Raw genomic sequence first — 25,619 nt, 5'->3', positions numbered from 1 at the left:
CGGTTTCCCGCATTCTAGGATGGACGGCTTGTGTCGGGCCGTAACCATTGTGCAACTTTTACGGTGCTGGGTAGATATGGAGATATCTGGGCAGGGCGTCGGTGCCCAGGCAAATGGGAGATGGCGGAAGGAGCGCACATTTGAATCACTTTTTCCGGATAAATCAATGTGCCCGAGAAGAAATACGTTTGTTCAAGTGAAAATAAGCAACATCTAACCTATCCGGGCGCATAAAAACGATGACAGGTTACGCGTAGCACCAGGGAAAAATAGAACAAGGCAAAACACCGATCTCGAAGCCAAAGTACTTTTTGTGTCCATAAACTCCGCGTCCCAGTCCAAGTACAAAGAAAGAAAAGCTAAACATGAACATGTGACGAGGAAAAAAAGAAAAAAAAGGGAACAAAAAACCAGCTCCAAGGGTCTCAAGAGTTCACCTCGGCGAACCAGGTGCGCAGCAGGCCGGCGAGGGCGTTCGGAAGGTCCTCGAGGTGGTGGACGATGAGGTAGTAGGGGAAGGGGAAGGTATCGAGGTAGCGCTCGAGCACGACGCGGCTGTTGCCGGCCTCGTCCTTGACGAACCTGGCCTCCTTGAGGTCGAGCACGCTGTCGCCGCCCTTGCTGCTGCCGGGACCGCCGCCGCCGCCGGCGTGGTCGTCCATGACGATAAAGACGGGCATGATGCGCTGCTCCATGGCCTCGCGTAGTAGGCGGCGGATGCGGTCGTGGCTCGACGACGGCGTCAGGCCGTCCGACATGATGAGCGCCAGCTGCCAGAGGTCTTGGTGCTGCGATGACGACGACGACAACGCGCCGAGGCGCGCCTCGGCAAAGTGGTCGATGACGCGCCGCATCAGCAGCGCCACGTCGGTGCGGTCCTGGCCGAAGCCGAAGCGCTGCAGCACGCGCGCGCCGGCCTCGACGGTAGCCAGGGGCTCCGACAGCTCGTGCGCCACAAACACGTCGGACCCGAACCCGAGCACGCCCACCTGGCCGACCTCGAGCATCGTCAGCGCCCGCGAGACCATGACGAGCGCCTCGAGCGCGAGGGCGCCGGGGCCGCCGCCGCCGCTGCCGCCGCCCATGCTTAGGCTGTCGTCGACGCAGAGCAGGATCTGGTATGAGCGCTTGGTGGGCACGCTGCGGCGCATCCAGATCTTGTCGCGCTTGTAGCCCGACGCGATGTAGGGGATGATCTTCTTGATGTTGAGCCGCTTGCCCGTGCGGTGCGAGCCCGAGAGCTTGGTGGCCTGCGACGGCGCCAGGATCAGCCGCAGCTGCGACGTCAGCGACAGCGACATGGCGTGCGTCCGCGCCTGCAGCCCGCTCCACCACGAGACGCACTGCCCGAGCTCGCGGTGCTCCCGCCCCGCCTCCTCGCTGCCGCTGATGTGCGTGCTCGACAGCTGCGTCGAAGTCTCCTTGACCTCGGCGTCTTCCTTGTCGGACCCGTCCTCGTTGGCCCCATCGACGTCGTGCTGCTTGGCGTCGGCTTCGTCTTTATCGAACGCCCCCTGCTTGGTCGAGACTCCGGTTCGCCCTTGGTCACGCTCCCCTTTGCCTCCCCGCTTGCCCTCGCCTTCGTCGGCGCCGTCCTGCTCACCCTCTGCTGCAGGCGATGATTCTCGCATCTTGTCGTCCTCGCCGTCGTCCTCAGCATCGTCGAGCAGCAACTGCGGCTTGTCCTTGCCCGCATCGTCGACAGCGTCATCTATTGCCATAGAGTCGTCGACCGGACGGGCCTCCTCGTCAGTCGCCGCGCCCAGAGCCTGCGTGTCGGCCGGCGCGTTCTCGTCTTGTAGATGTTGGAACTCGTCTGGCACGACCTCCTGGTCGCGCTTCTGCTGCTGCTGGTCGGCACTGCCTTGTTTGTCTTTGGGGGCCTGGCTGATGTCCTTGTTGTTGCGGTACCACTTCTCCAGGAGGTCTCCTAGCTTCTTGAACGGCGGGGCCGCTTCGGGTCCCGACGACTGGCTGGGATCCTGCTCGCCGTCGGGCTGAGGCGCGTCTTGCATGTCGTCTCGCATGGCTGCCGTCCCCCTGCTGCTTGCCGCCGCGTCTTTCTCGGCGCCCGTCTCGCTGATATCGCCCTGCTCTCGCTGGCCCGACTCGTCGGCCATATCGTCTCTGCTCTCCTGCTCTTGGCCGCCGGCCTGGTCCTGCCCACCACCACTCGCTGGCTGGCTGGTGGCGCTTTTGTCGGCTGTGTGGTCATTTGCCTGCATCTGCTCCTTTTGTTCCGTCTTCTCCGACTCCTTCTCATCCTGCCCATCATCGGCCTCCGCCGTCTCCTCGTCGCCGCCATTGTCCACCATCCCATCTTCGGCGCCCGAGACCTCGACATCGTCCTGAACCTCGTCCTCGCCATCATCCTGGACCTCAGCTTCCCCGTCGTCTTCCACCCCCTGGGGCTTGCCGTCTTGCTCCGTGACGCTCTCGGAATCGGACTCGACATCGGCCCCATGCTGCTCTTCAGGCTTGTCAATATCGGCAGCGTCCTCGAGGCCATCGTCGTCAGATCCAGCCGCGCTGTCGCCTTCATCGTCATCTCCTAGGTCGAGGTCCATCTCATCGGGAAGAGCCAGAGTCTCGGCCTCCTGGACGTTCTGGTCTTGGCGGTTAAGCTCCTCTTGCGCCTTGGCCTGTTCCTCCTCCGGCCCCATCTCCTCGCCTGCCTCCGTGTCTACAGCCTCTTCACTCTCTTGTTGTTCATCCGCCGTCGCTTGCTTTGTCGAGTCGGTCGCGCTCATCTCCTTCTCTTTTTGCTCCTTCCCCTTGGCTGCGTCTCCCTCCTGATCCTTGTCGGCCTCCTCGCTCTCGTCATTCCACATCTTTTCGTCGACGGCCGTGGGATCTAGGTCGTCCACGTCGCCCGCCTGCTCATCCATCTCGTCATCGCCGTCTTCATCTCCTGATTCCGCACCGCTCTCCTTGTCGTCACCTCCATTGACGCTGCCGAGGTCTCCCTCCAGTTCATCCATCCCCATGTCGATCGCGTCCTCATCGTCATCCATGTCGTCCTTGTCCTGCTGCTGGTTTGGTTCTTGGGCCAGCTCCGTTAGGTCCTCGTCCTCTCCGATGTCTTTGCTGATGTTCTCGGCACCATCGCCGTCCCCAAGACCAGTTCCACCTTCCATCTTGCCCTTGTCGCCCGAGGTCTCTTCCGACTTTTCTTGAGGCATGCAGAAGCCATGCGACGCCACGTCCAAGAAAGACCTTCCGAGTTGGTGTCCCATTCTGCAAACTGACAAGTGCAGTCGGGTTAGCTGCGTAAAAACCTCGCGACACACCGTCGAGTAGCTCTCAAAGATGGGCAGGGCCGCCGCCAGGATGGTTGTCGCTGCCAGGTTCTCAGACTTGTCCTCAAGATTGAGCCTCTTGAGTATGCGGAGGCACTCGTCGACCGTGGTTGCCACTGTGGCGACATGCAGAGATCTCAGGGACGTAGATAGCCCATTGCTGTACTCCACCAGCCACGAAGCCGTGTCTATCGACGAAGGCAAGGCTGCCATGTTTCGAGAAACGTTTTGGGTGGCACTGAGGACTTTGCGGACAACGGTCACGACTTCGTCGTAGAGATCTGACGTGGCCAGCGATGACGACTCTGTCACAGGGTGTGCGCCAGCAGTCGGCTCTTGCACCACTGTCCACAGCAATATTTGATCCAGCACAAACGACAGGTCTGGCCGCTGCCGGGAAATGTCGCTCAGATCTGACTGGAGGGCCCTCAGCAGATCGCGCGCTTGGTCGTAAATGCTCACTGCGTCCTGGGGGCAAAGACCGACCGGCAGCTTCGGAAGAGAGCGAATGCAGACAAGAAGCGAGGCAGACTTAGTTGCCCACGCCTGGAGGGACTCTTGCACAGGCTTGTTGTCGAGCTTCCCCAGAGCAGCGTGTGCACCAATCACATCAAGTGCAAGCTTTAGCACCTGCACAAGCCACTCGAGGACGTGACCGAGGTCGGTAGCTTGCTGTCCCTGGGTGGAGAGCAACGCTTCGGCTTTCTGGCCCCGGGTGGAGGCGAGCTTGGTAATGCTCTTTATCATGTCGAGCGAGCCCGCAAGATGGGACATGGCTCGGCTCCCGTCCCCGATGATATCCCGTTGCTGCCGAGCGACAAAAAGGATGCCCTCAAGATAGCCGGCGCTCCTGCGGGTCGTCTCATGGTCCAAATCTGCGTGGTGGTCGTGGACTGCCTGCCTCCATTTCGGCGCAACGTCGACTAGCCTGTCGAGTTGGTACTCTGCAAAGGCCCTGTGCGACCCCATGTCGTCGAGCGGCCGGGTCCCTGCAAGAATGGTTGCTGTAGAGTTCTGCCGCGAGAGTCGGTCCTGACTGAGGTTGGAGCTAAAACCCATCTGGCGGATCGATTTGACAGTATCGCTGAAGAGCTTGGCTTTCATGAGCTTGAGGTGCTTCGCCCGGTCTTTAGTCTCGTCGTTGAGGAAGGCAGGCGTGTCCTTGCGCAGCTCAGCGATGGATGAAGCCGTATCAGAAAGGAATGTCTCCAGCAGGTCGACAGCCGCCACGGCCGAGTCTGGCACGGCTCCGAGTTTGATCATCTTCTTTGCAAGTTGCCCGGCCCTCGAGAGTCTAATACCGCCTGCAGCCTTGCCCTTACTCGTCTCGAGTTCCTCGCAGCTTTGTGAGACCCCCTCCCAAGCCGTGGCCGAGGTAGTGTTGTGGATGGTGCCCGAAGGCATGATACTAAGCTGACTGTGGCTAGGAATGCCCTGATCGACAATGATAGGCGTCATGGGCTGCCCGAGCACGGCGCGGAACTTGCGCACTAGCCTGAAGAGCTTGAGGTGGGATTTACGGGAGCTCTCCCTGAGGGCCACAACGTTGGTGTCCTTCCAGCTTGCCAGAAGCAGCACATCCCGCATTGTCTTTTCAAGCGGCGCCCTGCCACGCCGCATTGCTTTGGTAGCCTTTACCTCGAACCGCGAGTAGAATGTAATGAAGTTGCGGATGCCATCGTTGATGGTTCCGAGAGGCTGATGGTCCGAGGCCAGAAGTTCTAGGTGTTTCTGCAGCTGCCTGAGCAGTTTTAGACGACTGGCGAACGCGCCAATGGTTGAGTTGGCAAAGTACTGTTCCAGTTCCTGTAGGAGAGCAGGCGTGTGGGCGCGCAGATCCACACCCTTCTCCATCAGAGCCAGCGGCCCGGCGATGACGGCCTGGTAAGCAACAAAGTACCACGAGTCGGCATCCTCCTGACACATGCGAACCTCTGAGTCCAAGAGTCCGGCCCATGTCGAAAGCTCCAGGCGCCGCCAGCCGACGATGGTGTCGGTCAGCCTGTCGTAGAGCGCAGGGGCTGCGTATTGGCGGCTGGCATATCCGCGGAACTGCCACTCGTACATGAACTCGTGAAGCTTCTCCACACGAGGAAGCATCTTGGCCACAGGTTCGGCATAGCCAAGCTCCAGAACGCGCGTGCAAGCCTCAATAACGTCGGCAATGGGCTGCAGATGGCCGATCTCGTCAACCTTCCTAAGCTCGCGGAATCGCTCCATGATCTTATATACAAGATCGATGAGCTTCCTGGCCTCTGCGAGGTTTTGGTCCTTGTAGAAGTTGTATGTAGCAGCGGCGGTGGGCGAGCGCACTCTTCCTAGCTCGTCTTGGAGCGCTAGGATGACAGCGGGGAGAAGTGCCTTGTCTCGGCTACCGAAGTTGGGTGGTTCGATGCCGAGCCTGGCCGCGTTGCGTCCGGCGTCCTTGCAGAGTGTCCGGACGTTTTTCTCTGCGTCGCCTTGCTGGAGGAATATCTCTCTGTGAATCTGGGCTAGCTGGATCGACACGTCTCGGACCTTCCCGGGCCGCTTGCCCGGCGCACGGCTCTCCGTCGCCTGTGTCTCAGTAGTGGTGTCGTAGTCAGGGAACAGGTTGTCAAACTCGGCCTGGTCGTGTTCTTCCTCATCCTCGAAGCTGCCCCTGAATCGGTAGAGGCTGCTCTTGACCTCTTCCGCCTTTCGCTCAGCAGCCAGCTTTTTTCCCCATTCCTCATACAGGAAGTGGAGGCATTCGAAGATGGACCGCCGCGCCTCCAAGCACAGGCCCTCGAGACCTTGTACAGCTGCGTATGTCTTGGCCACTAAAAGGAACTCCAAAGATCGCGCGGGAAGATTGTGGGCAGATGGCTTCCACATGGAACCACCAACGAGAGGCGTTACAGCGAGCAATGCGCTTTCGCTGCGCTCACCCTCGGGACGGCCCACGACGCAGTGCTCCGTAAGAGATAGGCCGATTTGCAAACTCCGGAGGAAGCTGACCAGCGGCACCGTTAGATCTTGGTATGCAACAGAACTCCCAGCAAGTCGGCTGATGAGCTGTGCCACGTTGGTCTTGAGGAGCTGGAGCCCTTCAAGGGCCTCCTCGGGTGCCGCAACCGAAAGGATCCTGAAGTGCAGCTGGGTCACGTCTCGCTTGACGATGGTGTTGAGGACATTATTGAAGTCGCCCTGGATCTTGGAGTGCTCCTGTCCAGAGAGTCTGAAGATCGGACGCGCCCCAGGCGGCCCGTCGCCCATAGCCGTCACCTCATCCGCCACGAGCGTGGTCCGCAAAGAACGGGCACCATCGCCAAACTTCCCGTCAAAGCCAACCAGAGCGGAGAGTCTATGGCGCAGGGATTGGAGAAGGTCCTCGTAGCTCTCGCGCTGAACCTTAACTCTCAGGTGAGGATCAAAAGCCTTGTCTGGGACATAGAGTTTCAGGCAGCCGATGGCGAATTGCACCCAAGCGATTGCAGAGAAGGTGTGGCTGGTGCCGGGCTGCAACGTCTTGTTGGATACTGCGAGGGCAAGGATTGCTGGAAGGAAATGGTCGTTCATGATACCCTCGGCGGCCGTAGATGCCGCCCGCGGGAAAGACGACCGGAAAGGCTCGATCGTCTTTGCAATCCACGGTTCTGTCGCCTGTACCTCCAGGTTGCTGTCAATATGCCCCGCAAAATCGCTGTACATCACGGCCAAGTCCTCTTTCGTATGGTTACCATGAGCGACAACCGCGGTTACTACCAGCTCCCAGAGGATCCTGTTGAGCCTCAAGACTGCGCCTGCTGATATTTCTCGGGTTGTTGCCGCGAGTCCTTGACCCAGTAGCGGCGCCTCTACTTCGAGAGATCGCAAGGACGCGAGGGTGCCAGACCTGATATTGGTCATCCCTAGCAGGAGCGAGGCCGAAGTGCTCCCGGTCCAAGGAAGCACGCTTGAATCCTGACAAAGCAGATGGTCTAGCATTTGTAGCTGCTCGGCAGAGCCACTGGAGCTCTGGTACCGCATCAACGAGGTTGTGGGAGCGTCGCAAAGCGCCATCCAGACCCCTCGAGTCTGTTCATCTCCGTCCGAAAACCCATGGAGCACCGCCATCTTGCGTAAAGCCTCAAACTGGTGAGAGAAGACAGGGGCGACCCCTTCAGACCCTTCAGTCTTGGATTCAAGAGCAGATATCTCGCTGGCGGCCGCCTCCAGCAGGCCCCGCGTGTCCGCCGTGGAGAATCGGATAAGGGAATAAGCCTTGGCCAGGCTCGACGTGACTTCATCCAGTCCACTTGGAGTTGCGCTCGTTTTCCAGCGGACGGAATCGAACCTCTGTGCAAGGCGCTCCATCTCCACAACCTGGGTGAACCTCTCGAGGTCGGGAATGGGCTCGGGGCGGAAGGCTTTCCACATGATTTCCATACTGAGGCCTGTACTCAGTCTGAACCCGAGTTCGAAGGCTGCTGTGAAGTTCGCCGTGATGGCGGAGACGAGACCTTGCCCCCGAGGCTCGAACCTATTGGCGAGCTGCGTCAAGAGCTCCGTTCCGTGCAGTAAATGAGCTTGGAACGTAGCCTCTTCGAAGTCTTGGGCCGAGACAAGAGCAAATGTCCTCCACCAATAGTGCATCATCAGACGGAAGGCCTGTCTCTTTGCCAGCCAACTGTCTGCACCATTTAGCGAGGTTTCTAGATATTCTCTAACGGCTTCGACAATGAAGGAGAGGAACCCGGACACGGATACCGTCGAATCCTTGGCCACAACAGCAACCTGCTTTGCAATGCAAGATCTCTGGAACCGGTTGAGTGAGGAAGGCTTGGTGATATTGACTGTCCGCATTTGGCTCGCCATTGCCTCATCCGCCAGACAGAGCTCGGTGTACAGCTCGAGGCAGGTGGCCAGCCATTGAGGCAGACCGGGAACTTTGCAGTCCAAAAGCGTCGCGACAGTAGAGTCCTGGAGGGGGTGGACTGGCTGCATTTCCACGAAATAGCGCTTCTGGCTCGGCTCTTCGGCGCCCAGAAGCGCGCTATCCGGGATGGAACTATACATGTTGAAGACGGCTGTGCCCAGGGCAGATGCGAGACCGGGCGAGCCCTGTGCCTGGGCATATGAGATCAGAATATCCATGTACTTGAGCAGGTTCGGTGGCGGAAGTGTCGGGCTAAGTAGGCCCCGGCTCATTGATGCGTGGAAGCGAGGAAGTAAGGATAGGTCGCTGAGGGAGAGACTGTCCGCGGCGACAAGAGCTGCGTCCTGGGCACCGGCGTCTAGCGTAGCGAGACACGAAGCTGAGATGACCTCGTGGTACCTGAGCATACAAGCTTCGACGTGGCCAAGGTACCGGGTGTGGCTTTCCATTTGCGGCGGCGCGTCATCCAAGAAGATCTCAACCGAACGGTTCCTCATCGCCCGGGACAGCTCGCCGTAGCGCGGGTCCATTGTCATGAAGACTCGAAATTCGGGGTGCGGAACTATGATCCGCGGCTCGCCGTTGGGTCCGCTGTGCTCATTGATGCTCAGGAAGCCTCCCGGGCGTTCGAGGAGCGAGTTGAGGCGGTCCAAAACCGAAGCGCTGCATAAGTTTGCGTTGTCCAGAACCAACCATTGGCCAGTTTGGGCGGCCTTTACGATGGCGCCGTCAGTCCATTCAAACCGCGGATTCTCCAATTGAAGTGGCTGCTGCAGGAGCTTGAAACAGTGCTCCAAAAGACCGCCAAGTTCAGACCCAGCCGAGACCTCTGCTGCAAGTTGCTGGATCGCGGTCGTGACGGCAGCGACACCGAACCCACCAGGCTGGCGGTTGCCGCGAATATCCCCAAGAAGACGCAGCAAACCCGAGGCTGGTGTTGACGTTCTTATAGGGTCCCGCAGGACGTAGGACCGGAGACACCGGTAAAGATTGGCCAGGCTGGCAATGACCTCCCTCATCGAATCCGCCTGCTCAAATCCTCCCACCAGGTCCATGGTGTCGACATCTGCGTTAAGATGGAAGACGACGAGGTTCTTGCCCGCCATAGCCGAAGCGCGCTGCAAGAGGTGTGATTTGCCAGCGCCTGAAGCACCGACGAGGATGCAAGGAAGGTCTTGCCTAACACACATCAGGAGCGACTCGAGGTCACCGAGGCGCGAGGCAGTATTGTCCGAGTCCGATGGATTCAGGGGGCTGAAGGTGATGTCCCGCCGCAGAATTCCGGCCCCGACGCGCGAAAACAACGAGTTGGTGCTGCGGAAGCGACTGTAGCTCTCAGGATCCCGCCCGAAAAACTGGCGGAAGAGCTTCGTCACCTCTTCCTTATCCGAAGGGGTGCGGAAGCGCTGGCGAATTACCATGTCGACAAAGTCCTCTGGCCTCCTCGGGCCCAGAGAGGACGTATGAGAGCCGAGCAGCTCAAGCCACCGGAGGGTGTCGCGAAGATTGAACTCCCAGGGCGAGCCATGAGACCCAAAGAGCTTCTTGGTCACAACCTGGTCATCTAGGGCCGTGATAAAGCCAATCAGCTGTCCAACTGTCTCTCGAGGCACTCCATCAGCTCGTTTGGATGCGATCGCCATCTGGTCCTCGGATGTGAACACGTCGGCGTAGACCAGAATGAAACGATTGACGAATGAACTGGGGAGCCCCTTGCGGCCGCCGCCTTGCTGGTGTGGGTTCTGAGCAGCGAAGATGCGGAAGTCGGGGTGACGCTTGAAGACCTGGTCGAGTTCGGAGATGTAAACCTCACCTCTATGATCGAGGCATGCATTAAGCCCTTCTAGCACGGACTGGGACGCGAGGTTCATCTCGTCGAGGAGGACCCATTCACCCTTTTGCATTGCCTGCAGGAACGGCGCGTCACGCCAGGCAAAATTTCCTGCCTCGGCGCCCTCTACCGGAACGTCTGTGCCAAAGAGATCCATGAGATCGGTCTGATCTGAGAGATTGATGCGAGTGAGATTCCTTCCGCAAGCTGTGGCGATGGCACCGACCAGCGTTGTCTTGCCCACGCCAGGGTTGCCCTCAAGCAGGATTGGCTTGTTGATCTGTAAGGCCCGGACGACTCGCATCGCGTTGAGCTTTGTTGTCCGCGCTTCGAAGGCGAATGTGCTGCGCTGTATGTCCAGATGGCCAGTGCCGCATGTTGGAATAGTGAAGTCGCCCGCCGAGAAGTTGGTTGGCGTGATGCGGATCCCCGGCTCGGCGTTGTAGAGTGCATCAACCGCGGCCACATCCCCCACAAGCTCTACCAACTTGGCCAGACACATCTCCTTCTGTTCTGCTATGCTCTTGGAGTCGACAGAGATTATGGCAGAGGGGTTCGCTCCGAGCGTGTCGATGAAAACTGCCGCAGCTCCATGGACCAGAGCAAAACCAGGAGGCCTACCGGCGCATTGGTTGGCGAAGGCCACCCACACCAAGATCTCGCGGATGGAGACGGCTGTTGCGGAAGATGCACGTAATGTGTGGCCAAACCAATGCGAGAACTCGACGATTGGGCTCGCCAGTGCCGCGAACTCGGCGTCCAGCTTGGCAACAACGATGTCTTGGACGTCTTGTTTGTCCGCAAGTGGTGGCACCCAGATCTCAGTGAACCGATTCCTCAGAGCAGGCGACAGCTCTTTCTTGCCGAAGTCGCCTCCGGGATTCATTGTCGCAAAGAGCTGGAACCCCCGAGCCGCCTCGATCAGCTCAATATCAACTCCTTTCTCCGCAAGAAGAAGCGTTCGCTGGGGCTCCAGTACCGAGTTCAACCTCTCCAATACTGAGTCATCGGCGAGGGAAATCTCGTCTAGGAGGAAGAAGCTCCCAGTCTTCATCGCCTGGACAAGGCTTCCATCAGCCCACTCAAAGAGAGCCTTGCTCCTCGCATTGTTAGTCCTAATCCGTTCCCTAATGTCGCCTGGAATAAGATCTAGCTCCACAGACGGCAGGCCGTTGTATGCTTCCAACAGCTGCTCGACCGGGCCGTCAGTCGGAAGCGAGAGGCCCTCGAGGACATGAACAAGATCTCCCCTCAGCATGTCCGTGATGGCACCCCGATTGCGCACAGGTCTCTGGGAACCCAGCAAGTCACCTGTCTCGGTATTCTGATGAGCATTTACAATGTGCAGCTCCTTGCCCGTCGCTTCGGCGAGGAGCTGACACACGGTTGTCTTTCCACAACCCGTTTCTCCGACCAGGATGACAGGCTCGTTCTTTCGAAGTGCTTGCGACACAAGAACAAAGATGCGGCGCATGGCCCATGTCCATGTGACGCCCTGAGAGTTGTGCTGCAGCTCATACTTTCTCGCTTCCTCGGAGAATAGGCGGTCGTAGAGTGCTCTGGGATCAATCTGCACTTTGAAAACGTCTTGAATCACGCCCTGCACAGCAAGTCTCTCCTCCTCGTTACGCACGCGCTCTGCAAGAAGCATATAGCCGTTCTGTGCCACCTGATCGCGGTTGTCGGCGTCACGCAGTGCCCACCTGAACAGATCTCGCAGTGTCGCGAAACTGTCCTTCTGCTCGAATACTCTGCTGGTCTGCCGGAGGCGCGAAAGCTCCTTGTATACGGCGACAATTCTCCTGCAATCAGGAGGCGAAGTCCCGCGGCACCTCCTCTGCAGGATCTCCTCCAGCTCATCCTCAGGGATGTCGTCAAAGTGGAGCTCGAGGAACCGGTTACGAAACGCGCGAGAAAGCACCTTCCTACCACCATAGAGTCCAGGGGGGTTTTGCGTCGCGAAGAGAACAAAGTCCTCATGCGGCCGAACAACCTCCTGGGTCTCCGGGATCAGAAGCTCGTGGTTGTCGTCGAGAAGGCGGTTCAGGGCTTCGAGGACGTCTGTGGGCGCCAGGTTCAACTCGTCAAGAACGACCCATGAGCCTTGGCGCATCGCCTGGACCAGGATGCCTTCTTGGAACACCAGCTTCCCATCGGGACCCGAAACGTATGTGCCCAAATACTCCTGCAGGTCTGTGTGCTCGTGATTGTTGATCCGCAGGAACTTGTTTCCGCTGTAGTTTGCGAGGTACTCGATCATGCTGGTTTTTCCTGCGGATGTCGGCCCCTGGATCAGGATAGGGAAACGTCTTGTGGAAGTTGCGCGGACAAGGTTCAACAGGTTGCGCTCAACGTATCGTGTCCGGATATAGTCTGGGCGCTCCTTGGGCTCCTTGGCGCCTTGTAGAAGCCAGTACTGGCGGTCCTTTTCCGTGCTTACGAATTTGACGTATTGTCTGCCGTCATCGGGGCGTTTGGGAGACTTGGAGGCAGGTCCGGAAAGTCGCTCTGTAATCAGAGGCAGCACGAGATTTTCTGACTTTCGGTCAAGATGAGTGAGGAAGCCCATGCAGAAACCCTCGAACAGTGATCGGTACAGTCCGTAGACGGGAGCGACGTCGTCGACGTATGTAAGGACTCGCGTCAAGGTCCGAAGGCTGAAATGAGGAACCTCGTTTGCGCCATCGACCAGTGCCTTGTCCTCAGCAAGCTTCTTGATTTCCATGTAGAGACTAGCAACGCGATCGGCGGCCTTGTCGATGGTGCTGTTGTTTCCTTTGAGGTACGTCTTGATTATTACGATCAGATCTTTCTGGTCCCTGTCTGGGCTGCTGACGTAGAACTCAGTGAAGCGGGAGCGAAGTCCAAGAGGCAGATCCCGTTTGCCAACATCGGTTGCCGGGTTCATTGCCGCAAATATGCGGAAATCTGGGTGCGCCTGGATCCTCTCGATCTCGCCAGTCTCTGAGAGCAGAATCGACGGGGCTTCTGTGGGGTCCGACTGCAAGAGGTCCGCGATGCTCTCAAGCGTGTCAGCGGACGCAAGATTGATCTCGTCAAGCAAGACCCAATCGCCATTCCTGACAGCCTTGACGATGTTTCCCTCGCTGAAGGCAAAGGCAAAGGCGCCAGAACCGCCCGACATCTGTATGTCAAACTGCTCCAGGTTCTCTGAAAACTTATCCCAGCGGGGTTTCAGCTCCAGCAGCGAATCCAGCTTGGAAGTGCCTGTCTTCCGTCGTTTGGAAGGCTGGACTTCTGCCGCTTCCAGGCCTTGCTGGCGCTGCTTCTCCCGCAGTGCCTTGATGATGTCGTCAAACATTTTGGGAGCCTGGCGCCAGAGCTTGCTGACATCTGCCCATTTGCCCTTGGCGAGATTTTTTGATATCTGGCCCAGATACTTCTGGTTCCGCTCAGTAGAGATGCCCGTAGCGGCAAAGAGGTCTTCAAACTCCTCCCTCAGCGGTAGCGCAAGGCTCCTCGGGTTTACTGGCTTGAAGCCACCTAGAAGGTCTCCAACCTCACTTTGCTGTGAGAGGTTGACAGCAACGAGTTTGTGCCCGAGGCAGTCGGCCAGTTGCTGTACCACAGTCGTCTTTCCGATGCCCGTCTCGCCGACCAGCAAGATTGGCTCCCTGAGCTTTGTCGACACGGCAATCTGCTCGAGCAACCTCTTGGCGTGCGAGGTGCTCGCAAAAGGACGCTTCAGTCTGAAGAGTCGGTTGGGCCGTCGGGGCTTGGTGAGGACAGCACGCCCGGCGACCAGTTGGGACTGGCCGTCATCAAAGGCTGGAGAGTATGCCTGGAGAATGTGTGAGACACGCTCAGGCGACATGTGCATCTCGTGTCCGATCGCGTGGGCGAGAAGGTCCCGGGCAGCCAGGTCCTTGAAGCTTCCCAGGAAGCAGTCCACGGCTTCCATAAACATGTGGCCGACCGTGGTGTCGCTGACTGGTTCGCCGCCCGACCTGCTGCCGGCCGATATCAAGACGTGCTCGAGGCGCCGGCACCATCTGAAGAGATCCCTCGCGTTTACGGGACGCTCCAGGGCGCTGCGGCTTATTGACATCGCAGAGGGATTGCGGAGCAGGTGGGTGAGTCCGCTGAAGACAGATAAGATCGAGGGGGCGAACCGGGCCAAGAGTGGAAATCTTCCGTTGACTACCTGCAGTAACTCTTGCTGCGGAAGCTGCTTGACTGATAGGCGCTGCCAGAAGCGGTGGCCCAGGAAGAAGGGCAGATTTTCCTGTCCATCCATTCCCAATGATGTCCTGACAGTCGCAAAGATACGGAAGCTACTTGGCGCACGTACAGTCTCTCCTCGACTGGGCACCAGAAGCTCTCCACGCTCGATAAGTGGGAGCAGCGTGCTCATGACCTCGGTGGGCGCTCGGTCAAGGTCCTCGATCAGCACCCAACGGCCCTCCTGCACAGCAGTGGTCAAGATGCCTGGCCTCCACTGGAATGATCCCGGCTTGGAATCGGCCGTGTAAAGCCCTATCAGCATCTTGGCGTCGGTCTGTTCGTTCAGATGTAGTGCGACAATCTTTTGATCCATGCCAAGCTCTGCCGCCGCCTCTTGAATCAGTGATGTCTTCCCCGAGCCCGACAGTCCATGTAGAAGAATAGGGCCTGGCTTCCGCAAACGCATTGCCAGCTCCTCGAGATTAGATATGGTAGTGGGTGTCGAGATGAGTGATGAGCGCTTGTTAGGAGTAGCTACGTCTGCGGCCATAGCTAGGCGAGGAATAAGAACCTTCCCCCATGACACAACAGAGGAAGTGAGGGTCTGGGGAGGGAATGGAGGCGACGTTGCGTTGTGGAGGGCCTGTTCAGAAGCAGCCAATTCAAGATGACGATGCAGTTTCTTTGCTCGCGCATGTTCGAGCAGACTAAGAAACATGTAATCGGCATCCTGGCCGTCGAACTTGGCCTCCAGAGGCTGGTTTTCTCCTACGTGCTCCCGGATGAGTGTCTCCAGGGTGAAGTCCGAGGCCGAGAAGAGTTGGCAGTAGATGCGTATGGCCAGATACCTGACCACGCGAACCCGATGCTTAAAAAGCGATTCGAGACGCAGAGGAACAAGGGGAGAGTAGGCTTGCTTGTCGAAGCTCATGAGCCTCCAGACCGAGAGAAGCAATGAGACCGGATCCGATATAGCAGATGAGTCCGGGGCACAGCCATCACGGTGCTGACACTGTAAAACCAGCCGCAGTCCTTCGTCGTCCACATGCTCAAGTACCACGGTTGTTCCGCGGAGATAGCTCTCGAGGAATACAGATAGGTGAGGGCCGAGCGGCAGTACCCTCGCAAATGCTGATATCACCCGCTCAAGCTGAAGCACATGATGCGCTACGCTGCCACGAACCCATCTCGCCGCGACATCTGCGAAAACGGGCTCGAAATGGGAAAAGAGCCTGTCTGTAAGCTCCGGCTGATCAAGGGTCACCTTGGCGACAGCGTCCAGACAGTTTGTTGAGCTCTTCCACCAGCCAATGTTCTGCAGCTCTGAAGGCAAAAGCCCGAATGTGGTCGCGTCGCCGAGTAAAGATCGGATCTGAGGGCTCGCGTCGATTTGCGCCATGTTGCTGGGCTAGGCAGGCTTGCGCCGCCTGGGGTCAGGATTGTATGGGGTAAAGAAATTTGGTAATGTGCATCGAGAATCCTGGGCTCCTAGGTATTGTTTATTCTGCGGTGTCTTCTTGTGCGCATTCATTCATTCTGCGTCGTGAAGCTTATGCCTTTTTCACTTCCTTTTCTCCCACCCATCTTTTTTTTTTTCCTTTTGACCTTGACGTTCAGAAAATTTCCAAAAGAGGCAAGGAGCTTGGACCACATATGCAAGGAAAACCAGGGAGGCTCCAAAAATACCCCACCAATCTAAGCCAGTGTGTGCCACACATTGAGGAGGGGATTGGTTGTGCCACAGGGCGTGGGAAAATCGAAGTGAGCAGCCACAATTTTGGAGTCGATCGCGGCGCGGGAGCCGTTGGAGGGTGCATGAAAATCTATCGAAATCTCGTCAAGGAGCTCAAGCCTGGCCTCACCTCGGCGCCCGCGACCTCCACATAACCCGGCAAGGCCTCCTGTACTTCCCCTCCAATCTCGACCATGTCTCTTCCCTGCCGACACGCTGCGCTGCGCTGCGCCCGGCAGCTGCACGTGTCCAAAGCCCTCGGCGCACCCAGTTACCTCACACAGCAGAGGATAGGCAGGCGGCACAACACGACCGATGCGGCGAGCCCCAAGATTTCCGGGATTGTGGACCAGATTAGCCAATTGACACTGCTAGAGACGGCGGAGCTTGTCACCAGCTTGAAGGCAAGCCCCCCCCCCCCAGGCGCACGCGCGGGCAGAAAGGCCGGCCGGCCGGGCACTTTGATATTAACAAAACGCCCACGGATCTAGTCACGGCTAAACATTCCCGATATGCCCGTCGGCGGCTTTGCGGCTGGCCCCGCGCCCACGGCGGCCGCCGCTGCGGCCCCCGAGGAGGCTGACGACGCAGCCCCGGCTGCTGCCGAGAAGACTGTCTTCACGCTCAAGCTGCAGTCGTTCGACGCCGCCGCCAAGGCCAAGATCATCAAGGAGATCAAGGGCATGCTGGGCCTGAGTCTGGTTGACTCAAAGAAGTTCGTCGAGAGCGCACCAAAGACCATGAAGGAGTCGGTACCCAAGGAGGACGCGGAGAAGATCATGGCAACGATGAAGGAGCTCGGCGCTGTTGTGACGATGGAATAGACCGCCAGGGCCGACAGCCATTCTTCGTCCGCGGAAACGCAAGCCGGGGGATGCTTGGGTGTGCCTCTGGCAACTTCGCAGGGGGGTTACAGCCACAACACCAACTGTAGGAACATGCCAGATGTATCATTACGCTATAAAGCCTTCTGTGCCCATATCCCACCACGCATGTCTCCTCTTCCTATCCCCGTTTGGTTATGTGCGGGGTGGGATTCGTGTCCCGCAGGTGAAGCCCATGCCTCCTGATCGTCCTCCACGATGTCCGCACCAGATAGGTACATCAGCTATTTCGAAGCTTGGCCATTGGTCTGCGCCGCGGCCTGTTGGTGCGCGCATGATCTGCGAAGCCACTCCAGACGCTCGAGGCGTTCCTCGTCGCCCATTATGTGGTCATCCTCGCCCATGTCGCTGGTCTCCTCCCACATCTTCTCCATCTCGGCGTCGTACCCCTCCTTCGGGATTGCCCAGATATCCTCGCGCAACCGTTTGTGGCGCTCGCGGTCCTCCTCTATGCGCTGCTCAACTTGCTTCCTCTCTAGCCGCGGCGGTGCCGGACCCCTGCCCGCCCGGGGGATAGTCTGGGACGGGGGCATGTCGCCCATGTCGTCATCGCCATGTGCGGGTGAAGACATGCTGATGTAGTGGGTCGCCGTCTCCCGTTCTCGCAGGACCTCGTCAATTTCGCTGACGGTCTGTGCTTCGAGGAAGCTCTTGTTCTGTAAGCCTTGCAGGACCTGTCGGTGGTATTCAGCATGAACGCGCGATCAAATATGGAGGATGCAGGAAACTAGGAATGGTGACGGCACGTTATACCTTACGGACAACCTTGACGTTGGCGGCGCCGGACCCGTTCTCTGGGGCGACGGCGTCAACGACGCGGATGATATCCCGCTGCAGCATGCGGGCATAGTCGACATTGCCCTCCTTGAGCGCGATTTCAAGAAAGTGCTCGATGAAGTACATGATGTTGGCCCTCGTGTTGACCGGAGTTTCGGGCTGTGTTCGTTGTTAGTACTTCGTTTCTAGCGAGCGGCGCGAGGGCTTGCAGGCCGGCATATGACTTGGTCTGGTCAACTTACCTTCTCGAGCTGCTCCAGGATACACGAGTGCAGATCCTCGTCCAAGTCTTTGTACTTGAGCGCGTAGGCGGCTGCCTTTTGGGCCGACGCAACCGAGGCATTGAGGTTTTGCAACTGGGAGCTGAAGCGCACCCGGACTTCGAAAGGGTCCGCCATGCCCAACACTTATTGCTTGCGCCAGGGATGACGTGAAAGGTCTACCTGCGACGAGCCTCCCCACGCTCCTTGGAGCGATTGGTCGGCGGCTTGCTGCGCGAACCAACCGCTAGACACCTTCGGCTATCGGCAGATAGGGATCTTCAAACGTCAAGCGTCAGTAGAGGTGACTACCAGTAAAGACGCATATTTTGCGACGTGTTGGTATCATTTGATAGACATAGGCACCAGCCTAGGTACAGGTATAGCACTGACCTCAGCAGTCTTCACCAGTCTCGCGCACAATGGAGACCATGGAATGGGGCCCTCGCATGGCCTGCATCACTAGGTTTGCGTGGCAGGAGGGGCGATGCGTAAGGGAGGCGGCCAAACCTCACAAGGCCCCTGTGGTGTTCAGTGCCTGATATGCGGTTGTTAATCGGCAACTTATTCCTTCCATACAAGGCTGGCGCTCAAATTGATATGAATTCTCCCAGCCATCCGTTTCAATACAATGGCGACCGCGTGCTGACTGTCTGGCGTCGGCGCTAAAAACAGCGGCAGCCAGGGTCAAGGTTGGGAGCCCGGAGTGGTTCAAATAAGGGATTGACGTGCGTTCTTTGACGGTGAACCGTGCACTTCAGGGGCCTGTTTGTGCTCATCGACGAGCTTGCAGAAAAAAAAATCAAAGTGGGTGGAGAACGGGATGCAAGCTGAATCGCATGGATCCTCAGCCCAAATGCCCCGTCTCCTCCGGACCTCTCTTTCTATTTTGCTTTATGTGTCGTAACATAGAATTGGTGGCTAACGTTTGCAAATCCTCCTTTCCAACATTCAATCGAGGGCCACCAAAGGGGCAGCCTGGCCAGATAGTTGTTCAGAGGATACATCTATCACCGGACCCTTATCTCGAGTGATCTACTCGGACCGCGAAGCATCACCCCATCAAGATGCCTGACACAACAGGCAACGAGCTGACCATGGCGGTCCTGGGATGCGGCACCATGGGCATCGCCATACTGTCGGGGATCCTGGCCTCCCTCCAGGACATGGCCGGCCCCAAGCCGCTGCAGCCGGCGCCGTCCTCGTCTGGTACCTCGACGCCTGTGCACGAGGAGGTGCCCGAGCGGCTGCCCAGCCGCTTCATCGCCTGCGTGCGGCGGCCCGAGAGCGCCAAGAAGGTCAAGTCGGCGCTGTGGGCGCACTCGTCGGTGCTCAAGGTGGTGCAGAACGACAACCTCGGCGCTGTGCAACAGGCCGAGGTGGTGCTGCTGGCCTGCAAGCCGCAGATGGTCAAGGACGTGCTGTCACAGCCGGGCATCGCAAAGGCCCTGCACGGCAAGCTGCTCATCAGCATCTGCGCCGGCATCTCGGTCGCCCAGATCGAGCTGCACCTGCACGGCGCCGTGCCCAACCACGACCCGGACGTCGACGGCCGCTGCCGCATCGTGCGCGCCATGCCCAACACGGCCTCCATGATCCGCGAGAGCATGACCGTCATCGCGTCCACCGACCCGCCGTTGCCCGCGCACACGTCCAGCCTCGTGACCTGGATCTTCAAGCGCATCGGTGACGTCGTGTACCTCCCGCCCAGCACCATGGACGCCTCCACAGCCCTGTGCGGCTCCGGCCCGGCCTTCTTCGCCCTCATGCTCGAGGCCGCCGTCGATGGCGCCGTGGCCATGGGCCTGCCCAGGGTCGAGGCGCTGCGCATGGCGGCCCAGACCATGAAGGGGGCCGCCGCCTTGGTGCAGCACGGTGATCACCCCGCCCTGCTGCGGGACAAGGTCAGCACCCCGGGCGGTTGCACCATTGGCGGATTATTGGTTCTTGAAGAGGGCCGCGTGAGAGGAACGGTTGCCAGGGCCGTGCGGGAGGCCACTGTTGTTGCCAGCCAGCTCGGTAGGGGTGTGCAGGGCGTGAATGGCACCAGATTTCCCAGCCAGCAGTAGTGTTTGTGGGTGGAAGCAACACAGCGCATGGGGACGAAGCCTATACGAACCAGAATGAGGAACACGTAGATATGAAGCAAAACGAAAAAATATTAGAGACATTATCTATCCGGGTTGCAAGCCATGCGCCTACGTTGGCGTTCAAAATGCCACCATTTTCATATTCTCATTTCATCCCCGGTCAACTAGTAGTCTCCAACCAGCGAGACTAGACTAAATTTCCAAACTCCGACGCCGCGGACCGGACTGATAGAAACCCATGGCGAGTCTAATATCCCCCAGGTCCTTCCTTTATTCGCAAGGATCGTACACAAACATAACACGAGAGACAGTCTCGCGGACCATCCGAGCTAGCTAGGCCCCTGCTGAGTTACCCAGAAACCTCACTGTCCTCTCATTCAGAAACCTCCCACGACGCGGACAGCCAGGCTGATCCAATGAGATCCGCTTTTGAGCGTGCCAAAAGGCCGGGCTGTAGTGGCACATGGCGGGATTTCTAGCTATCATCGACCCGAGCCTTTTTGGCAGGAGGCGCGCTGTCCGCATCACCCTGCAACTTTCGCTTCCCGTTGGACGTCATGTCCGGGGCGCGTCTGTCCGCCAGGGCAATCAAGCGGGCATATTCCAGCTCCACGCTTCCCAATGTCTCGTTGAGCTTCTCTATACGATCCGAGCGATCGAGCTGGCTCAGAAGCTCTTTGTTGTGGCGGTACAGTCTCTGCTTGACAAATAGTTTCCACAAGTCGTACTCGTGTGTCTCAGCCTTGGTGGGCTTTGGGAGATCTGTCTCCTCAGCCAAGGTCGGTCGGACTGAATCTGCAAGCTTGGACATCAGGTGCATCTCGAGAACCCTAGCGAATTGCCTCGGCGCGATCCGGTAGAGGCAGCGAGTCTCCTCCGCCTTGACTTCATTCACGACGCCACGGGGTGCTGCGCCCTGTCTTGGGATACGGATATCCGTGTTGAGCACGAGCGCGGTGAACTCAGGCTTCTGCCGCAGCATAAGAAGGTCTTCGACGTCGCGCATGTCATCGAACGCCTCGTTGGGATCCTCCACAGTGACTTCGATGACGTGAGGGTCACGGAGACAGTGCTCGTAGATGGCGCGGTAGAGGCGGGAGCCATTGCCCGCCTTCTGGAAGGCGGGCAAGATGATGAATTGTGATATGCGTGAGCGGCTGCGCATGCCCGACAAGGGAAGCTCCTGGGCAAGGAGCTCAAGATCCTGACGAGGCGCGGCCTTGACGCCAAGAGGGTAGCGCTGTAGTGGGAAGAACTTGTAGACGGTCGAATAGCCCGCAAAACGGTATCGGGGGGCGGTGCCGTTTTGGTTGCTCCTATGGTATAGGAAATAGATGTCCCATCGGTCCAGGTCCGAGTCTTCGGTGTTGATGGGGCTGCCACCTTCGATAAAGAGAAGGACGAGAATCTGAATGCGCTTCAGAATCTGCTTGGCGGCAAGATCGGCAAGGCTGCCGCGGCGGACCTCGAAGGTGCCGCCATCTTTCGCATCGAATTGGGAGACTACCTCTCCGGGAGGAACCCAGTCTTGTGGGGGCTGGCGGACGGCATCCTCAAAATCGCGACTGCTAGAAAAGGCGACTGATGCGTTCAAGATGGGGTCAGAGACATCGTACAAGCGCAAAGCGATATAGCGCGAGGGCGGGTATGCGCGCGCTTACCTTCAGGAAGATGTTCGCGGAGGATGCCCTCGATATCGGTGGGCTCGGTTGCGCCTAGAGATTTGAATTTTTTGCCAGATTTCACCTTGAGGTGTGGTCGCATGTCGGCGACATGGTATCTGAGGCTGATTCGAAGATCCTGGTAGCCGAATATGCGCTCGTCGTCTCCAAAGATGGGGTATGTGAAGCTAGGATTGAAGCGCGCGACAGTATTGAGCTCGTCCGCGGACGACTCTACAAGGCTCAATTCCAGAGACTCGTTGGCGTCCGCCGACCCTGGAGAGCAAGCGTTAGGACGAAGTGAGGCGGGATGGGAAAGCGGTATCGGAAAGCCATCGGTCTCCCGCACTTACAGTTGCCGTTGGCCTCCGCCATCGCTTTGGAGCTCTGCGAGGTGGTTTGCGCTGAAGGAATTCACATGCGCCAGCCTTGTAGGGTGTGATCGGGGCTGCGTAGAGTTGGCGTAAATGTCAGAGCGCGCGCCTCAGATGATTGTGGGCGAAATCGTTGGAAGTCTTGAGCTGAGTTGATGGTTGGTGTTACTTCCCGCGGCGCAACTTCCCTCGGTCGCGCGATGAGCCAACGCGTCTGGTGCCGTGCCTGCATTTGGAGGAGCCAATTTAATGCACGGGCCATCGTGTCAAGTGGACCTCGGAGCGGGCAGGCAAGCATTGAGCCCGCCAAAGCAGCCCTGTGGACTGGAAGGATTGGAACTTCGCATGCAAGCCACCACGTCGTTCTGATGGAACTTTTGCCGGCTGCATTTTGATGGCGCACACGCAGCAGAGCTGTCACCGTCCCGCGATCAGTTGAGCTTTTCATCCAAGCTTGGTTTGAGCTGGCCTCACGCGCTTCTCTTGCCTCGACTACTGTTCGGCTCGGCTTTGTGTTTCCTATAGGCCCGACGATGGACTCGGCTCGGTAACGATCCGGACTCCTCTCCTTCCTGCGCCGAACAACCAACCAACGACAAAGCCGTCCATATTGCGCTTCGAGATTGTGGATTGCAGCCTGAACTCGGCCTAGCTGTATCGGATTCTGTTAGCGTCCCAATTCCCTCTTCTATCGCGAGGCGCACTCCTCAGCGACTGTTCCTGTGCGGAGCGGCTGGTCTCCTTTATCCTTTATACCTCTCCTCTCGCGCATCGCGCGCCTTCTCGCCGCCATGGGTGGCATACTACTCCTCTTGGCCCTCTGTGTAAGTTGCCCGCCAGCTTGGACCGCCCTCTCCATTGCCGTGGTATCCAGATAAGCGCTGTCTACATATCGATTATTGTCGTCTTGCTCTCGTCTGTGCGCATGGCTTGTGGCTAATTTGTTGGGCGCGCATGCAAATAGGTGGTCATGGCCGTAGCGTATGTTCAAGCAACCGTCTGAATTTTCCTCACATCCAACACCGACATCATGTCGCTCCCTGACGCTCTAAAGTCGCGATCACCCCGGCCCCCACAGTCAAGGCAGTCGACCTTGGAACCGCCACCACGGCGCGCCAGAGTCGGGATAAGACGCTAACATTGCAGTCGCTCGGATCAGATCTTTCGTTGCCGGCGCACTACCTCTTTCGCTAAGCCTGTCGCAGTCACAGCTCCGACTAATATCGAGTATCGGTGTCGGGATCCTTGTTGGGACATCCCTTATTGTTATAATACCGGAGGGGATCGAGGCGATTGCGACCACTGGGACCCACGCAGGGTCGACATCACACTCCCACGGCCCTAGAAATACACCACCAGATGTATGGACACTCGGCCGACGGGGTATTGCGGGCGTCGTGGAACAGTCGGGACGAATGCCTGGCGAGCAACGAGATGCTGTGCCGTTTATTCGAATTGGCGGGGCCGCGAAGCTCCATGCGCGCGGGGACGATGACTACCAAAGGTTAACACGAAGGCCCGTTGAGCAAAACGCTGCTGTGGCGATGGCCGGCAAAGCTCGGAGACGAGATGACCCACAAACAACGTCCTCGGAGGGTGGTCCTGGGCCGAAGCAAGAGACCAAGGATCGCGATGCGCCATCGTTTCCAACCTTTTATATCGGCTTCTCGTTGGCATTGGGCTTTGTCCTTATGTTCTTGATCGATCGTCTTCCCCGTCAGGCTATGGACCAATTCCAGACGGCACCTACTACCAGACACATCAGCTTAGATAACTTGGCGTCTTCGAGCGCTGGTCCCGAGGAGGAATCTGAAGGGTTTCTCGGCTCCCTTGCACCGACTCCCAGGCAATCTCGGAGCCTGGCAACGACGACAGGGCTTGTCATACACGCCGCGGCAGACGGCATAGCCATGGGGGCGTCAGCTACAACATCCAACATGAAGCTGGGCCTGATAATATTCGTCGCCATAATGATCCACAAGGCACCCGCGGCCTTTGGCCTGACATCTGTTCTGCTCAAACAAGGTCTTTCTAAAAGAGCAGCTCGGGGACATCTCATCGTGTTCAGCCTCGCCGCGCCAGTGGGGGCTCTCGCCACATATCTCTTCGCGTCGATGCTTGGCGGCCAGAGTCTGGATGGTGAGACGGGGCAGTGGTGGACTGGAATGCTTCTTTTATTTTCTGGAGGCACGTTTCTGTGAGTTATATCCAATGCCCCTTTGCACATTTGGTCGTTCGCATCACAGCTAACCCGACTGATATGCTGCTGAAGTTACGTCGCCATGCATGCAATGCAAGAGGAGACAAACTCGGCTCATGAGCACCATGGAGCTATGAACGGCTATGGAGAAAACGGAGGCCTGTCGGCAAAGAGACAGTCCCGTCCCCAGATGCGGGATACTGTCGCGACGGTTGTGGGGATGCTTCTGCCCCTGATCACTCAGCTTGGCCATCATCACTGAAGGCGCCCTCCAAAGTCGTGGCCGAGAACCGCGAAGCTCTCACCATGATTGCGGTGTTCCGCGGACAGCATGTCAGATCACTGGCCAATGGCTGTGAGGATCATGCTATTATGCAGGTCACGATTTGAATAAAGAAGGAACGGTGGGACATGCTCGTGGCCACAGGGTTGGCTGCTATCAGATGTGTTGAAAACATCAAGACAAGAGGCCTGCGAACGGCGTTGGTGGGGCATATAAATCATTTGTGAATAAGGGTAACGACGGAGACACAGTCGGCAGTTATATATGCAGCATTTCTGTATATCATCCCCTTTGGGAGCCCGAAGAAAACTGTTTTCCAACCCAATGTACGTATCATCGTATGCGCTTTCAAGTGTGATCCTCGTCCACCTCTAGGTTCTTGGAGCAGCAATGCCCCAGACTTTCAGACTGGCAACGACGCTTGCATCTATCACTGTTATTTGGCCTGTGATGCGTGGCACCCGAAGTTGGTACAGGTTATCTAGGTACCTAGGTTGGTCCCTGCCTATTTAGCCGGCTGTCATCTATTTGGAACTCTCCTCTACCAGCACCTGGTTGCCTACCCATCCATTGTAAGCCCTGCGCCACCAGCGAAATTTCCTCAACCCTTTGCATGAGATGTGCTGCAGGTGAGCCACCATCATACATAACGCCAAGGGAGGCTGCGGCGATTTTACCATGTCACCCTGGTCGATCGATTTATCTTAGGTGCCTATCGTAGACACCTGCCTCCTCGATCCCAAGCTGCAATCAGCAAGGGGCCAGGTATGTAAGTCGATATGTGATGTCGCACGCACCGAATTAAGGGGATGCTAAGCAAGAAAATATTTAGGCAAGTCCATTCTGTTCAGTGCGGGCTGCTTATTCGCGACCACCAAGCGCCGCCAAAATGCTTCGAAATAGAATGCAGACGACTTGACGTCTCTTGATGGAGCATTCGCCTAGCGCACACGCCCGCTGATTCGCTTGTCTCCTGCCGCCGAGGTTCTTGGCAGCTCCCCGCCCTGAGAATCTAGGGCGTCCCCATGCCAAGCATCGAGGGAGAAGAGGGATCGGGTTGGCCCCTTGAGGTATGGTTCCTTCCCGTCTTTACGTTCATACATCAAATCGGTAATGTGCATCCCTTCCACGTAATATTTAATGGCAACCCGCTTTATCGCATGC

At 57.9% G+C, this 25,619-nt stretch overlaps 6 protein-coding genes across 6 annotated transcripts; 3 read left to right on the top strand and 3 right to left on the bottom strand.

Moving 5' to 3' along the window:
• Nucleotides 1-171: 171 nt before the first annotated feature.
• GGTG_08184 (midasin) lies at nt 172-15,651 on the bottom strand. The gene is made up of 2 exons (XM_009226023.1): nt 14,322-15,651; nt 172-14,255 (listed from the first exon to the last, which is right to left on the bottom strand). The coding sequence occupies exons 1-2, from the start codon at nt 15,591-15,593 to the stop codon at nt 426-428; spliced, it is 15,102 nt and encodes a 5,033-aa protein (XP_009224287.1). The 5' UTR covers nt 15,594-15,651; the 3' UTR covers nt 172-425.
• A 264-nt stretch (nt 15,652-15,915) lies between these two features.
• GGTG_08183 (54S ribosomal protein L12) lies at nt 15,916-17,103 on the top strand. Its single transcript, XM_009226022.1, has 2 exons — nt 15,916-16,330; nt 16,418-17,103. Exons 1-2 carry the CDS (start codon nt 16,121-16,123, stop codon nt 16,748-16,750), a joined length of 543 nt encoding a protein of 180 aa, XP_009224286.1. The 5' UTR covers nt 15,916-16,120; the 3' UTR covers nt 16,751-17,103.
• GGTG_08182 (hypothetical protein) lies at nt 16,837-18,589 on the bottom strand. The gene is made up of 4 exons (XM_009226021.1): nt 18,241-18,589; nt 17,830-18,126; nt 17,564-17,746; nt 16,837-17,484 (listed from the first exon to the last, which is right to left on the bottom strand). The coding sequence occupies exons 2-4, from the start codon at nt 17,983-17,985 to the stop codon at nt 17,035-17,037; spliced, it is 789 nt and encodes a 262-aa protein (XP_009224285.1). The 5' UTR covers nt 17,986-18,126; nt 18,241-18,589; the 3' UTR covers nt 16,837-17,034.
• Nucleotides 18,590-18,635: 46 nt separating this feature from the next.
• Nucleotides 18,636-20,057, top strand: GGTG_08181 (pyrroline-5-carboxylate reductase). The gene has a single exon (XM_009226020.1). It carries the CDS (start codon nt 18,915-18,917, stop codon nt 19,914-19,916), a length of 1,002 nt encoding a protein of 333 aa, XP_009224284.1. The 5' UTR covers nt 18,636-18,914; the 3' UTR covers nt 19,917-20,057.
• On the bottom strand, nt 19,975-22,195 carry GGTG_08180 (histone acetyltransferase type B catalytic subunit). Its single transcript, XM_009226019.1, has 3 exons — nt 21,952-22,195; nt 21,599-21,874; nt 19,975-21,518 (listed from the first exon to the last, which is right to left on the bottom strand). The coding sequence occupies exons 1-3, from the start codon at nt 21,971-21,973 to the stop codon at nt 20,413-20,415; spliced, it is 1,404 nt and encodes a 467-aa protein (XP_009224283.1). The 5' UTR covers nt 21,974-22,195; the 3' UTR covers nt 19,975-20,412.
• A 116-nt stretch (nt 22,196-22,311) lies between these two features.
• On the top strand, nt 22,312-25,188 carry GGTG_08179 (hypothetical protein). Its single transcript, XM_009226018.1, has 4 exons — nt 22,312-22,796; nt 22,937-22,953; nt 23,132-24,169; nt 24,245-25,188. Exons 1-4 carry the CDS (start codon nt 22,764-22,766, stop codon nt 24,432-24,434), a joined length of 1,278 nt encoding a protein of 425 aa, XP_009224282.1. The 5' UTR covers nt 22,312-22,763; the 3' UTR covers nt 24,435-25,188.
• Nucleotides 25,189-25,619: the final 431 nt, after the last annotated feature.

The sequence above is a fragment of the Gaeumannomyces tritici genome, assembly GCF_000145635.1.
Source record: "Gaeumannomyces tritici R3-111a-1 unplaced genomic scaffold supercont2.4, whole genome shotgun sequence".
Classification (NCBI taxonomy): Eukaryota; Fungi; Ascomycota; class Sordariomycetes; order Magnaporthales; family Magnaporthaceae; genus Gaeumannomyces; species Gaeumannomyces tritici.
The sequence above is the reverse complement of the archived record's forward strand: the minus strand, read 5'-3'. Positions and strand labels throughout refer to the sequence as shown.